The sequence below is a fragment of the Arachis stenosperma genome, chromosome 10, assembly GCF_014773155.1.
Source record: "Arachis stenosperma cultivar V10309 chromosome 10, arast.V10309.gnm1.PFL2, whole genome shotgun sequence".
Lineage (NCBI taxonomy): Eukaryota > Viridiplantae > Streptophyta > Magnoliopsida > Fabales > Fabaceae > Arachis > Arachis stenosperma.
The window spans coordinates 134,704,179-134,717,968 of record NC_080386.1 but is presented as its reverse complement, the minus strand read 5'-3'; the positions used below and the strand labels follow the sequence as shown (position 1 = coordinate 134,717,968).

The following is a 13,790-nucleotide window of genomic DNA, read 5'->3' as shown; positions in this document are numbered from 1 at the left end:
GGGAATAGATTACTTCACAAAGTGGATAGAAGCCGAACCACTAGCCACCATCACCGCTCAAAGGAGTCACAGGTTCCTCTACAAAAACATCATCACAAGGTATGGAATACCTTATTCCATCACCACAGACAATGGAACTCAATTTACCGATGCCACCTTCAGAAGTCTAGTAGCTAGTCTGAAAATCAAGCATCAATTCACCTCGGTTGAACACCCACAAGCCAATGGGCAAGCCGAGGCAGCTAACAAGGTCATACTGGCAGGACTCAAGAAGAGGCTACAGGAAGCAAAGGGAGCTTGGGCTGAAGAGCTCCCTCAGGTGCTATGGGCTTATAGGACAACTCCCCAATCCGCCACGGGAGAAACACCCTTCCGACTAGTCTATGGCGTAGAAGCCATGATTCCAATAGAAATCAATGAGCAAAGCCCAAGGGTAATTCTCCACGATGAGGTCGGAAATATACAGGGGCACAAAGAGGAGCTCGATTTGCTCCCCGAAGTCCGAGAGGGAGCCCAGATAAGAGAAGCTGCACTAAAGCAAAGAATGACTACAAGATACAACAAGAAAGTCATTCGAAGAACATTTGCTACAGATGACTTGGTCCTAATCAGAAATGACATTGGAGTCAACAAATCGGGAGAAGGAAAACTCGCCGCAAATTAGAAGGGACCATACAAAGTCAAAGAAGTCTTAGGAAAGGGTTATTATAAAGTAACCGACCTAAATGACACTGAGCTACCAAGGTCGTGGCATGCTTGTAATATGAAAAGGTACTACAGTTAAAAGCGAACTCTACTCCCTGATGTACTCTTTTCCCAACTTCACGAGTTTTTTCCCAAAGAAAAGGGTTTTTTCTGGAGAAGGGTTTTTAATGAGGCATCATAATAGAGGCTAAGGGAAAATAGGCTATCAAGACCCTTAGTAGCAAAAAGGTACCTTCCAAATTAATAAAGATCTTTTTTCAATATCTCTTATAGCATCCTTCTTTATTCTAAGTCTTTCTACGAAACGCGCCGACTTAAGCTCGACAAAGCGTGAAAATCCCATGAACCGACCTAGATGGTCGTCAGGATAAAACGACGAGGTACAAGTCGGCGTAAAGAGGTTATATGAGTTGATCGTAAGAACTCAGGAATCATCCGACTCTCAAGTCGAAATGAAAATCCGAGTAAAACGAACTCGAAAGAGCTCCGAGTAAAAGAAAACCGAGCTCCGAGTAAAGGAAAAACGCATCACAAAAATAACCTAAGTCATAGAAGCTCACTAAAGTAAAGTTGAGTACAAAGGATAACAAAAGAGATAGGAAAACCTGGAAAAAGTTTAAAGGCTGCATAAAAGCCCTTGAACGAAAAAGGCTCGAGAAAAGCAAGCCAACAAAGAGGTTTCTTCAAAAAAGATCAAAAAATATATCAAAAAAGCATGCACGCACGAAGTAACTTAGAACCCTTATCCAAAAAAGGGCATTTATTTTTCTACGCCCTTGTTTAAAAGGGGCAATCGCCATAAATATTTTTGTTTACGGCCTTAAAAGGCCAAAAAGAAATTGTTCACAACCACCAACAGAGAAACAAAGTTTAAAAAAGAGGGGACCCACAGGCCGGGCCCCCATATAGCCATAAAAAATAAAGAGTCATTTCTTCAAAGGAGTCGAGGAATCACCACCGCTAGGCTCAGGAGGGGCGCCACCAGGACCGGCCGGAGGAACAGAGGAAGAACCCGAGGCATCCTTAGGACGAGGAGGAGACTCTATAATCCTCTGCCCCCGAGTCTTCAGGTCTGACTCGGAAATGACCTCGGGGGCAGGAGGATCCACGATGGCGCCATCAATAACTACCTTGTCGGGATGTAAAGGAGAAAGGTCCAAGTCGGGAGCAATAACTCTGACTTGTTCCAAGAAAATTCTCCAAGACTCCTCGGCACCATCGGCGATAGAGTCCTCCAACTCGGCGTATGCGTTCCGAGAGTTCAGCAAGTCCTTCCTCACAGCAACAATATCTTGAAATAAACTGTGGTAGCTGTCTTGTGCTGTTTTCCTCAAATTTGCCTCCAAAGTGCATTGAGCCCGCAGCTTACCTACCTCCTCCCTAAGGTGATCCCTCTCCTTCCTCAATTTATCTCTCTCCTCCTTCAACTCCTTCTCATGTTTTTCAAAAAGAAGAAGCCTCCCCTCCAACTCCTCAACTTTTGAGGTTGCCCCCAAAGAGCTGAGGGGAGTCTTCTAAAAAATGTCCAAAAGTTTGCCGCAAACACCCGCCGTCCTAAAACTCTCCTCGGCCATGGTGGTAAGGTGGTTTCGAACAGAAACATCATCCATATTTATAAAAGGATAGATGTTCTTTCGGACGAATGCAAGAGCATCCGCCTTAACCCCACCATCAAAAGAAGAAGGGCCAGACTCTAAAGTCTTGCGCTTCTTCTTCTCGGGCTCGGAGAGAATTTGGGCAGAAGGGGGTGGTCGGGGCAAACTCGAGGAAGAAATGACAATGGGTTGAGAAGGAGTGCCAGTGTTCTTAGGAGGAGGAAGAGGAGAGGTGATCGCCCTGGCACCCCCGGACCTAGCCCGGGACTTCGCCTTGGCTTCCTGGACCCTTTGGTAGGCCTCCTGAGCGTTCCTTTTTGCCATATCTACAAAAGAAAACAAATAACAAAAATTACAAGTCGGTAGAATACAAGTCGGAAGAAATAACTCGGAAATTAGGAATGCACGCACTACCTAATTGAGATTGAACAAAAGTCGGTGTTCCCTGGAGGATTTTTCGGGTATCTAAGTATGGGGATTTCCCCCACGCTTCTCGGAAAAACCCCACAATAGCCGCCTCCACCTCGTCCAGGTCATCGGGACCATACTTTTCACAAGAGGAAGGCGGCGACCAATAAAGGGGGAAGCGGGGAGAGGAATGCTCATCCAGGAAAAAGGGGTGGTGACCCTCTACAGCTTGGAGTTTGAAAAAGAAGTTTTTGAAGTCGTGAAAAGATTCGTCGAAAAGGGTGAAAATCCTCCGACCTTGTATGGCTCGGAAGGATACCCACTGCTGTTTGTTGTTTAGCCCACTAAAGGGCTTAGTCATATGGAAAAGAAAGAAGAAAATCTTCAAAGAGGTCGGAAAGTCCAGAGCATGGCTGATAAACTGGTAGATCTTCAGAAAACCCCAAGAATTGGGGTGAAGTTGAGTAGGGGCAACTCTACAGTGATGCAAAACAGATATCTCGAAATCGGAGAAAGGAAGAAAAACACCCAAACGGGTGATCATGCACTCATACATAAAGAAAAAATGAGGGGCCGCCTCATTTTCTCTCCCAAAACAGACCCGGTCTTCAGGACCCGGGATTATTAGTTCATATTTTGGCTCGTCCTCCTCCGAAGTACAGAGCCGGTGATGAGTACGAAGATGAGTGATAAACTCAGCATCGACCAGGGGTTCCTCCCCAAGAACAGTGTCATCAACCCACAAAGAAAGAACATCTACGGAAGCCATTTTTTATACAAAGAAAAATGGCAGAAACCTACAAAAAGAAAAAGAAAAAGAAAAAGAAAAAAAAAAACACGGCCCCTAGAGAGGAGAGATGCGAAGCCAGAATCTACAGGTCGACCTATCTACTCACAAAACAAAACATGCAAATGCGAAGCATGACATAAAAGAAACAAAACTAACCTTTATCCGAAGAAACGAAGGTTGGAAAGAACGGAAATCTTCGAACACAAGAATGCAGCACGAGCAGGGAAAAAGAAAAGTTTGAAAGATTGCAGAAACGGAAAAACGAAAGAGAGGGAAAGTATTTATAAATAGGCTGAGGGGCATAATGGTAAAAACGAGGCAGTCATTAATAAGACTGCACCGTTACCAAAGCCCTCAATCCCTGAATGATCCCTCAACGGACACGACGCTTGAATTGACGTAACTGTCAGAAACAAAAGGTCGCGAAAATCACGTCGGTTTCAAAACCCGTGAAGGTCGGCTACGAACCCGAGTTAAATACTTGAACCCAAGCCTTAAAAGGAACTCGGGCTCAAGTAGGGGCACTGTTCATACCCTGGCCCAATGTTAAAGGCCCAGGTCCAATCGAAAGGCCTGATCCAATAGATTAAGCCTAGTAAAGCACCGACCTCCACTTAAGAGGTCGGTGTCCACCACGACTCAGTACGAAGAAGTCAGTTATGAGATTAGCTGGCAGATAAATACTCATTCGAATGAGTAACCGCCCCTGAAATCTCTCTAACCACTTCATAAAGCCATATCTTAACCTCCCCAAGATAATGGGACGGTTATTATCCTAAAGATACGGCACTACTCCAACGGTGGTTATTGGCTCACCACTATAAGTACACTGACACCAATCAGGTATTTCTAAGCCCAATACTCTCTAGACCTGCTCACACCCTTGCTAACTTAGGCATCGGAGTGTCTTTGCAGGTACCACCCCCCATTCCTGCACGCGAGCAAGTCGGACGGAGCCTCCCGAGTTGCAGACACACCCGGAGTTCTCCTCCTTCATACACTTGGGCCATCAAACGTCATCCACCTTATTAATCTCCGGTTACCCACCGTAACAGTATTAAATTTGAATATTGATTAATTTATAAAGTTATATTAAATTTTTTAATTTTAATAAACACAAACTAATTTTAAAAATCTCTTCTTTAAGTACTTTTAAAAGAAATACTTTTAACTTTTAAAAACTGTAAATATAAACACATAAATTTTTTATTTATCAAATACAAAATAAAATATTTATACTTTCAAAAAATACAAATACTTCTTCAAAAAATTTTATCGAACCAAATCTAATTATGCTAGCTAGAGTCCAAGGAAAGATATAATTGGTTTGGACACATGCATGAAATAGTTACTTTATGAATACAGCTAACTACAAAATTACTACATAAAGTTTCTAATTCTAACATTTTCTGTTTTGCAAACAGAGCGAGCTTATTATTGGTCGTTTTGTTGAAGAATATGATATGAATGCATTAATTTTATGAATAATTAAAATATTCGATTTTTAATTAGTTAATTTTTTTATTTTAATTTTTTTAATTTTTAAAAGATTTAGAATTTAAATTAATATTTAAGAATTAGAATTCAAAACTTAAAATTTAAGATTTAAAAATTAAGATAAAAAAATACTTTTAAAAAATTGACTGATATTAATTAAAAAAAATTAACTTTTTAATTATCCTCATAATTTTAATAAAAAAATTACAATTTCAAAAATATTATCTGTACACCAAAATCAGCCAATAAAATCAACTATCAATGTATTGGTGTATAAATATATATGTGGTTTAATTTATTTTCAATATGTATTTTGTATTGGTGGCTAACTTTCGGAGCTGATTTTGGTGTACACGTAGCATAACTCTTATAATTTTGTAGGACCAAAAAATACTAGGAGTTAATTTTTTTCAAGTGTAAAAAATGAAAAAAGTTTATTAGTATTGATTCAAGAAAAGAAAAGGATGCAAGCAAAATCTGATAGAAATAAAATTAGGATATAGTTTTAAATTCGATGAGCGTTTATAAAATCATTTATAGAACGGTCAAGTATAAAATATCCTAATAGGAATGAAAAGATGCATTGCGAAACTTGAGCATGAGCATGTTTGTGATCTCCCAGCGTACCATAATTTAATGAAGAAATAAGAATAATAAATGATTTGTAAAAATGAATTAAATAGGAAGGGTCGAAATGAGGGAGTGTTGGTATACCAATATTATTTGGCAGCACAGCACATCAAATAAAATGAAATGAATGGGCATCACTCACCAAACCATAACCCTTTCCCTTTGGAGTCACGTTGCCTTAATCTTATTGCACTCTTTTGAAATCAATCTTGCTTCCTTCCACTCAGCAATACGCTTCCCATTGAAACCAACACTTTTCCTCTCTATATGTGGACTATGGAGTGGGAAATAAACTTGGTTAGTTGGTCTTTCTTGGTCTAGTTCTAATTCATACCACCAACAACAATATCCAACCATAACGATAATGATAAAGTTAATTTAACAGACGCAACACAGCAGAACAAAACAAATCAAATTAAAGCAAGCTAAGCGAATTGAGAATAATATGCTCCCAACAATCCAACCTGGACGGGACCTAACCTTAACAGAAGCAGATTCCCATGCCGCCGCCACATTCTTCAAATGCATTAGCTGGCAAGTCGAGGAAACCTTAGATTTACTGAATTGCCCTTACCATTATGTGTGCGAGACAACTTACCCTGCAAATTACCCACCTTATGTTGATATCTTGGTCCTCCTCTTCGCGACAGCTTCTTATTTGGTGACACTTGTGATTGTTGCTACCACTGCAAGGTCTCGTTATTCTTCTTCTTCATCAACACAAAGAACAATAAGGTACCTGCTTCCATGTGGACCAATATCACTCCCACTAGTGATCTTAACCTTTGCAAAGGGTCCTCAAATCAACACATTATTCCCAATATCATCCACTGGCCCTGCAATTCTCCACCTGGTCCTCATCTCTGCATTGGTCTTTGACTCTCAGGAGGAGGAGGAAGAGGAAGAAGAAGATGAGAACAAGAAGAAGAAGGACTTGAGGTATGCATTGTTTGCAGCATCGACAGTATCAGGAATCCTGCATGCAAGCCTGTACCTGGACTATGTGGTGGTGCCTTATTACACGGGATTGGACGCGATGAAGAATTCGAGATTGTCAGGAGAGTGCGATTCTTGTGTGTGCAGGAAAGAGGAGCTGGTGGTGGGAGGGAAGCTGGTTAGGTACAGGGCTTGGTCACTCACCACTTTCATGGTTGTTGGGGTTCTCTGTTTCAGGATTATATGCAGAATCGCCGCCGCCGGCAACAACAGAATCATGTTGCAGAGGATTAAGGGGCTTATGGAAAGGCTAAGCTGGTTTTTCATATTTCTGGATTGTGTTTATCTGGCAGCAAAATCACCTCATCATCATCATGCGACACTTGCTGCTTCTTTTGGAGCCATATTGCTTCTCATTCTACTTCATCTCCTCAAACAGGCCTCCTTTTTATTTTCTTCAATGCTTCCATTCCCAACACATCTCATCGTGAATCGAAATTCTCTAGTTAAACCGTTATAATATAAGGATCATAGTTTTCTTTTCCTTTTTTTTTTGTGTGTATTGTTTTAGTCGGTATAGAATTCAATAAGATTTACAACCATATACAACATGGCTTATAAGTTTAACTTGGTGTTGCTCAAAATAGTAACTTTTTTTGTTATCTTCTGCTTGCGACTATTCCTCTATTTTTTGTTTTTGTTATCGCCATGCATGAAAATTAAATTATATATAGTTCACTATTTTTCCTTAAAAATAGAAAAAGAAGAGAAAAAACATATTAGGTTAATTAGATCAGCTGAGCTAGTAACCTGCACAAAAATAAGCCACGCATAATTGAGAGAAGAAAATAACTATAGGAAAAATATTTACCAGGTGATTGTTATCGTGTTGGAGACTCGAATAGTTTTTAGTATTGTGTTTGTTTCAACTTTATTTTTTAACAGAAATTAGTTTTATTAAAAATTACTTTTCGTATATTCTTTATAAATTTTTATAAAATAAATAAAGTTTTATTATTATGAAAAGTTAAATTATAAAATTATTTTTTATAAAATCAGAATTTTATGCACCGAAACATTGATATACACACTTGGTTGAAAACGAAATCTGCCCCAACCACATGGTGTCTAGACGAAATAAATACATAAAAAGTTGACACACATGACAAATGTAAATAATGCAATCTCTATGTCAGAAAACATCGTACTGTCTATATTCTATAAGGCACAAAGTGGGTCAGCAACATTCATTTCACTAATTTGACTGTTATCTATCTAGTGTGCATCACTTTCTTTTCCATGCAAATGAACAGTAGCAGGGAGATACATAGAAGGAAGACAAACACATAAAGCAACTGCACTAAGGAGATCGAAACCTTGGTTAATTAGAGTATATTAATATATATAATTAGTAATGATTAATTGATATATATGTACCAAGAACGTATTGAACATTTTTGTATTTGATTTTATTTTTCATAAATCAATTAAGATGAATAACCTATATACAAATTAAATATTATTACTGAAAAGTAAGCCAAGGCAAGCGGTTACATTATTTTTAAAATGTTCTTTAATAATTTTTTATCTTAAAAAATATTTATTTAGGCCCACAAGTCAATATCTTCATGCTTGCCAAACAAAATGATTCATGAATATGTCAACAACAACAATAATAATAAGGAAATACTATTGAAGAGCAGACACTTCATATAGCTCATAAGTAGCTAATAAGTTTCTTATCCACTATTACTGATTACCAGTATCTAATTCACTCTCCTCATTTCTTTCTAGATAATGTGCAGATAATAATAATATAAATATATTTTTGATCAAACATATGATGAAAAGTGAAAATAAATTTGTTGTATAGTCTGAAAATTATTTAATGTAAAAAAGCAAGGTTATAATTCTGAAGGTGCAGTGGAGTAGCAATGAAAGTGGCAAATCTTTGTGGATGACGATAATGATGATATATCATCTCATGCATCGAAGGGAACTCCTCCGTCCTTCTCTATCACCCTGCAAGTCATCATGATTCATCAGAATAATAATAATAATAATAATAATTAGTAGTAAATAAACTTGATACATATAACCGACAACTTAATTATGTATAAAGATGGATAAGATAGATACCATTTTGATGGCCCCATGAGTAGTCCAGTGAGTGAGTCATGATGAACATTGGGCTGTGCAAGCTGAAGATATGGATATGGATATGGATGAAGCTGCTGTGGTACATGTGGTGCACCAAGCTGAAGGATGGTGCCAGCAGAAGCAGAAGCTTGCTCATCATCGTAGAATGGCAACTGATGATGATGATGATGATCCATCACTGCTTTGTTATCACCACCGTTACTTGCTGCAGCCCTTTCAAACTCCAATACAGCAGTTTGCTGCTCCTGTTATTCCATTTATCAGTAATAATAATTAATGTGTATATATAACTATATTAACTAGTACCAAATTTATAGCTTGCTAACTTACATACCCAATTGGACAAATTACAGTTTTCATCTTCCAAGATTCTTTCCTATATAAATTACAAGAAGCACCAGTTACAATAATAATAATAATTATATATTAAGAACGAGATGATGGAGAGATTATCAATTGATTATTTGACCTTCCTTCGCAGGTTCTCCAATTGCTGCTGCAGGAGCTCATTCTGATGCATATGGCAATAAATTATAAATGTCAAAGATTCAGTTGCAAAAGTACTTTAATTCAATTTTCACATAATAATAATTAATTAACAAGTAGCGTTTAGCAACTCAATTTTATAATGCTTTCCTTTAACATGATATATGCATTGGATTTGTAGTTACAGGGGGATCCTGAACATATATAGTGAATGGAAACTAATTTCTGACATTAGTTAACTTAATTATATAAATTATAATCAGTATTTGATCAGTGATGGAAACATTTAATTTTGTCTGAAATGTATGCACGCATATCGCAATATATACCTTATTATCTTCAGTGAACATTTTGCAAAAAACCTCGTATCAATTTATTTATTTATTTTCTTTGACATTAGTATGTGTATCTGCTCATTTAGGTCATCAAATTTCTGAAAACTATGTGAAGAAGAAAAAAAAAAAACAACTTCGAAATGCACATGTGTGTATATATATATACCTGACGGTTAATCATCACCGAAGAAAAAAAAAGGTATATACCTGACGCTTTCGAACCCTTGCAACAGAGCTTTGAAGTTTTTCTTCAAGCTTAGTCACTTCTTCATATTGGAGACAAGCTATGCCCTCTCCAAGGTAGCGCTGAATCCCCATCTCAAGGCTCAGATTTTGACGCCTCAGCATTGCCATCTCAGTCAATAAATCTTCCTACAAAAACGAACATGCAAATCATTCATTATACTATATGATTAGAAAGAAAATTGAGCACCTTAGTCTCATAATAAGTACCTGAAGGTGGGAATGTCCATGGCGCGTTATGCGAGTCCCTGTAGATCGTTGATACTTTTCAATTATTTGATCCATCCTGACCAAAATATTAATTTCACGTTCATATATATATTCAAATATGATATGATAATAAGTAGATAGAATTGAGGAAAGCCCTAAGGAATATAAAAAGGTTATACCTGTAGGGGTGAGAGGAGTAGTGAAAGAGCTTGCCAGTGTTGGAGAAGACGATGAGTCCGATCTGGGCGTCACAGAGGATAGAGAGCTCATTGGTCTTCTTCAGGAGTCCGTTCCTTCTCTTTGAGAACGTCACTTGCCTCGTCGTCGTGTTTTCTATCCTCTTTATCTCTATCTTTCCCCTTCCCATGTTTTATTCCACAGCTGAAAGAAAGAAGCACAGGAAGAGAGTAGATCCGAGTCAACACCTTACCTAACCAGCTCTCCCACGATTTCCTTCTTTGCTAAGCTACTTAGGAAGCAATGCGTGAAATCAGGAAGAAACTTGCGAGAGTGTGTGTGTGTGGGATATCAATTTAGTGACACGGAAAATAAATGCTTCAAGGGTAGATATGTCATTTCCTGCAAGTCATGATTATGCAATAGCAGAAACCCATATGGCCTGGCCTGATGCCGTTGCCATGCAGGTCCGAGGGGCGAAGATGATATCATATAATTCACAAATGGAAATGCATCGCATATCATCACTTCTCACTTCTCACTTCTCACTCTCCCGGGCTGGGGTCCCCTCTTCTTTCTACAAGTATTTTCCTTTTTTTCAGTTATATACTCTTAATTGTCATCATAAATAATGACTTTTTTTTTTTAACAATATGAAGTATGAACAACGGAGGTTCAATTTACTAGGTGTGCGAATGGTTATTTAATATTAGATTTAGATAGATAATTTAAGAATATAATGTATTTTTATTTTATTGAGTCTATTGTTCACATTGTTCACAAAAACTATTATTTACCTATACTTTTTTATTTATAAAAAGTAATTGAAAATACGATATCATTACTATTTTTTTATTTTAAATTTTTAATATTTTAAATTTTTCATTTTTAATTTTGGACGTGTATTTTTAAGAATTTTGATCCTCAAATTATTATTACAAGTCACAAGAAAAATTAAAATAAAGAACATATCTAAATGCATGTATTTAAAATAGGACATATATTATGAGATTATAACGTTATGAGTTTATATTTTATGTGATTTTTTTTATGCATAAATTAACTTTTTATAAGATATTTTTTTTCTTCTTCATGAGATATGTTGTTCATAATTTTAGATTTATATATAATTAATATTTAAATATTTATTTTAATAATAAAATAATAGTTATAATATAATAATTAAATTCGTAAAATTAAGTTATTAGAAATTAAAATAAATAATAAAGAGTTAATATTCTTTTTATAACATCTTTTTTAAAATTTTAAAAAACTCTTAATCATGAAATCGATTATTAAAATTTATTAAGTTTTAAACTTATAGAAATGGTCCAAAACCTCATTCTTATATATGTCACATTCATTCATTAACATGGACATTAATTACTGTCCGCTCAAAAACAAAATACAGACATATTTTAACTACTATACATTTATTTGCACGGATATAATAAGTTCGTCTAACACTTTCAGTTTTTCGTGTTTTGTGCTAGTGTATCGTGCATACTGTATTCTTAAATTTAATATTACACAAGAGCTAGGGGCTTCTGGTAGCTAGTGTGGTAGTAATAATACTGTAATAGTAATAGGCTAATAGCGAGTAAATATCCATAGTCGTTCCTGAGATTCACGCAAATACCCATAGTAATTCCTAAAATCCCAATTTTTCCATTGTAGTCCTCCAGATAGAGCTTCGAGTACTCAAAGTGGTCCCTAGGTATATTTCTGGTGATGAGTCAGCATTTCAGTGCTGACGTGGACTCGGTTTACCACGCTGGAGGGTTCTCAACGGCTAGCTGAGCTGGCGAGTTTCCAATTTGTACCCAGATTAGTCCCTCCTATTATATTTAACCCTGAATCTCCAAATTCTCATACAATTCATCTCTTCCTCTTGTTCATCTCTTCTTCTTCTTCTTCTTTCAAGCATATATCAGATACTATAGGTATTGGTGTTGGTGTTGGTATTGGCAATGATGGTGGAGGAGGAGTGGTTTGGGTTGGGGGAGGGGTTAACAACCCACAACCCTCTGGATCTTCTTCAGAATCAAATCTGGATGGAGCTTACACAACGATACAAGCATAAAAATCTGCAATCATTAATGACCCAAAAAAAATTCTATGAACATGGGTTGGTCCAAGTGTGTGCTCTTACAAAGGGATTTTTTGTGATTTTACTGAAGATGAAATGGGTGCATTTGCATCAGCATTTCCTGTAGTTGCAAGCATAGATCTCAACCATCAAATCTCCAAGGAACCCTTGTCAAAGAGCTATTTTTACTCACTGACATATCCCTTTTTCACCTTAACAGTAACAGTTACTTCTCAGGGATAATCCCTCAAGAACTCTTCTACAAGAATCTTGATGCACTGTTTCTCAACAACAATCAATTTGAAGGTAAAATTCCTCAGAATCTTGGAAATTTCCCTGCATCAGTGATAAATTTAGCCAACAACAAATTGAATAGGAACATCTCAGCAAGTTTTGGATTCATGGGTTCTAAATTGAAGGAGATTATGTTCTTGAATAACCAGTTAACTGGTTGCATTCCTGAAGGAGTAGGGCTATTCATTGAGATTCAAGTTCTGGATGTTAGCTACAATATTTTCATGGGTCATGTGCTAGACACATTGTCTTGTCTGCAAGACATTCAATACTTGTTGACTTCCAAAACTTCTAATATGTTTCATGATTATTATAGAAAGACAACACCTGATACTTGATGGTATATACAAGCCAGACAATTTATGTTTCACGTGACATGCTTGAAAGAAGAAGAAGAAGAGATGAACAAGAAGAGGAGATGAAGTGTCTTAGAATTTGGGGATTTAGGGTTAAATATAATAGGAGGGACTAATCTGGGTAAAAATTGGAAACTCGCCAGCTCAACCTTTGGGAGCCCTCCAGCGTGACAAATCGAGTCCACGTCAGCACTCTGGTGATGACTCATCACTAGAAATATACACAGGTACCACTTTGAGTACTTGGAGCTCTATCTGGAGGACTACAATAGAAAAATCGGGATTTTAAGGATTACTATGGGTATTTGCGTGAATCTCAGGGACGACTATGGGTATTTACTCGGCTAATAGCATATAAAGATCCATTAACACTAATATAAGTATAATTAAATTACACCAAATCTCAGATTTCACGCGCAGAGAATATTTATGGTTGAATTTTACTTAAATAATAATACTTACATATTCTGTCTCTTCAATATTAATTACCCATTACTCATTACTTTACATCCCTCAATAATAAAACCAATAATTTCTAAGTTTGGCAACTCTTGTGTTTGTATTATTTTTTTCTTATTAATTATTATATATATAATTTTTTTTATATTGAAAATTTTAATATTTTCTTTTAATTTATCCCTTTGTGTACAACATAAATAGTTCTTATTTATTCTCTTGAAAATACTATATTTATTTTTGTTTAGGAAGAATTTTTTGTGCCTACAAAATTTTTGTCTAATTTATCTAAAAATAAAGATAAAGTGTAAAGTAGAACTCACCTCTTTATTTTTAAATTTTATAAGAAAATGTTAATAAACACCATAAAAGACACCTTTGCTTGGTCCATGTTAATTTATGATTGATTATTATTAATTAATT

General features: G+C 36.5%; 2 protein-coding genes and 1 pseudogene across 2 annotated transcripts; 2 read left to right on the top strand and 1 right to left on the bottom strand.

Annotated features, from left to right (window-relative positions):
• The first annotated feature begins 5,880 nt into the window (after positions 1–5,880).
• Positions 5,881–7,170, top strand: LOC130956360 (uncharacterized). Its single transcript, XM_057883398.1, has one exon. The coding sequence runs from the start codon at positions 6,071–6,073 to the stop codon at positions 7,079–7,081; it is 1,011 nt and encodes a 336-aa protein (XP_057739381.1). The 5' UTR covers positions 5,881–6,070; the 3' UTR covers positions 7,082–7,170.
• A 1,686-nt stretch (positions 7,171–8,856) lies between these two features.
• On the bottom strand, positions 8,857–10,362 carry LOC130957868 (MADS-box protein GGM13-like). The gene is made up of 7 exons (XM_057884708.1): positions 10,175–10,362; positions 9,996–10,071; positions 9,750–9,914; positions 9,191–9,232; positions 9,056–9,097; positions 8,915–8,966; positions 8,857–8,873 (listed from the first exon to the last, which is right to left on the bottom strand). The coding sequence occupies exons 1-7, from the start codon at positions 10,360–10,362 to the stop codon at positions 8,857–8,859; spliced, it is 582 nt and encodes a 193-aa protein (XP_057740691.1).
• A 202-nt stretch (positions 10,363–10,564) lies between these two features.
• LOC130957867 (leucine-rich repeat extensin-like protein 7) lies at positions 10,565–12,893 on the top strand (annotated as a pseudogene).
• Positions 12,894–13,790: the final 897 nt, after the last annotated feature.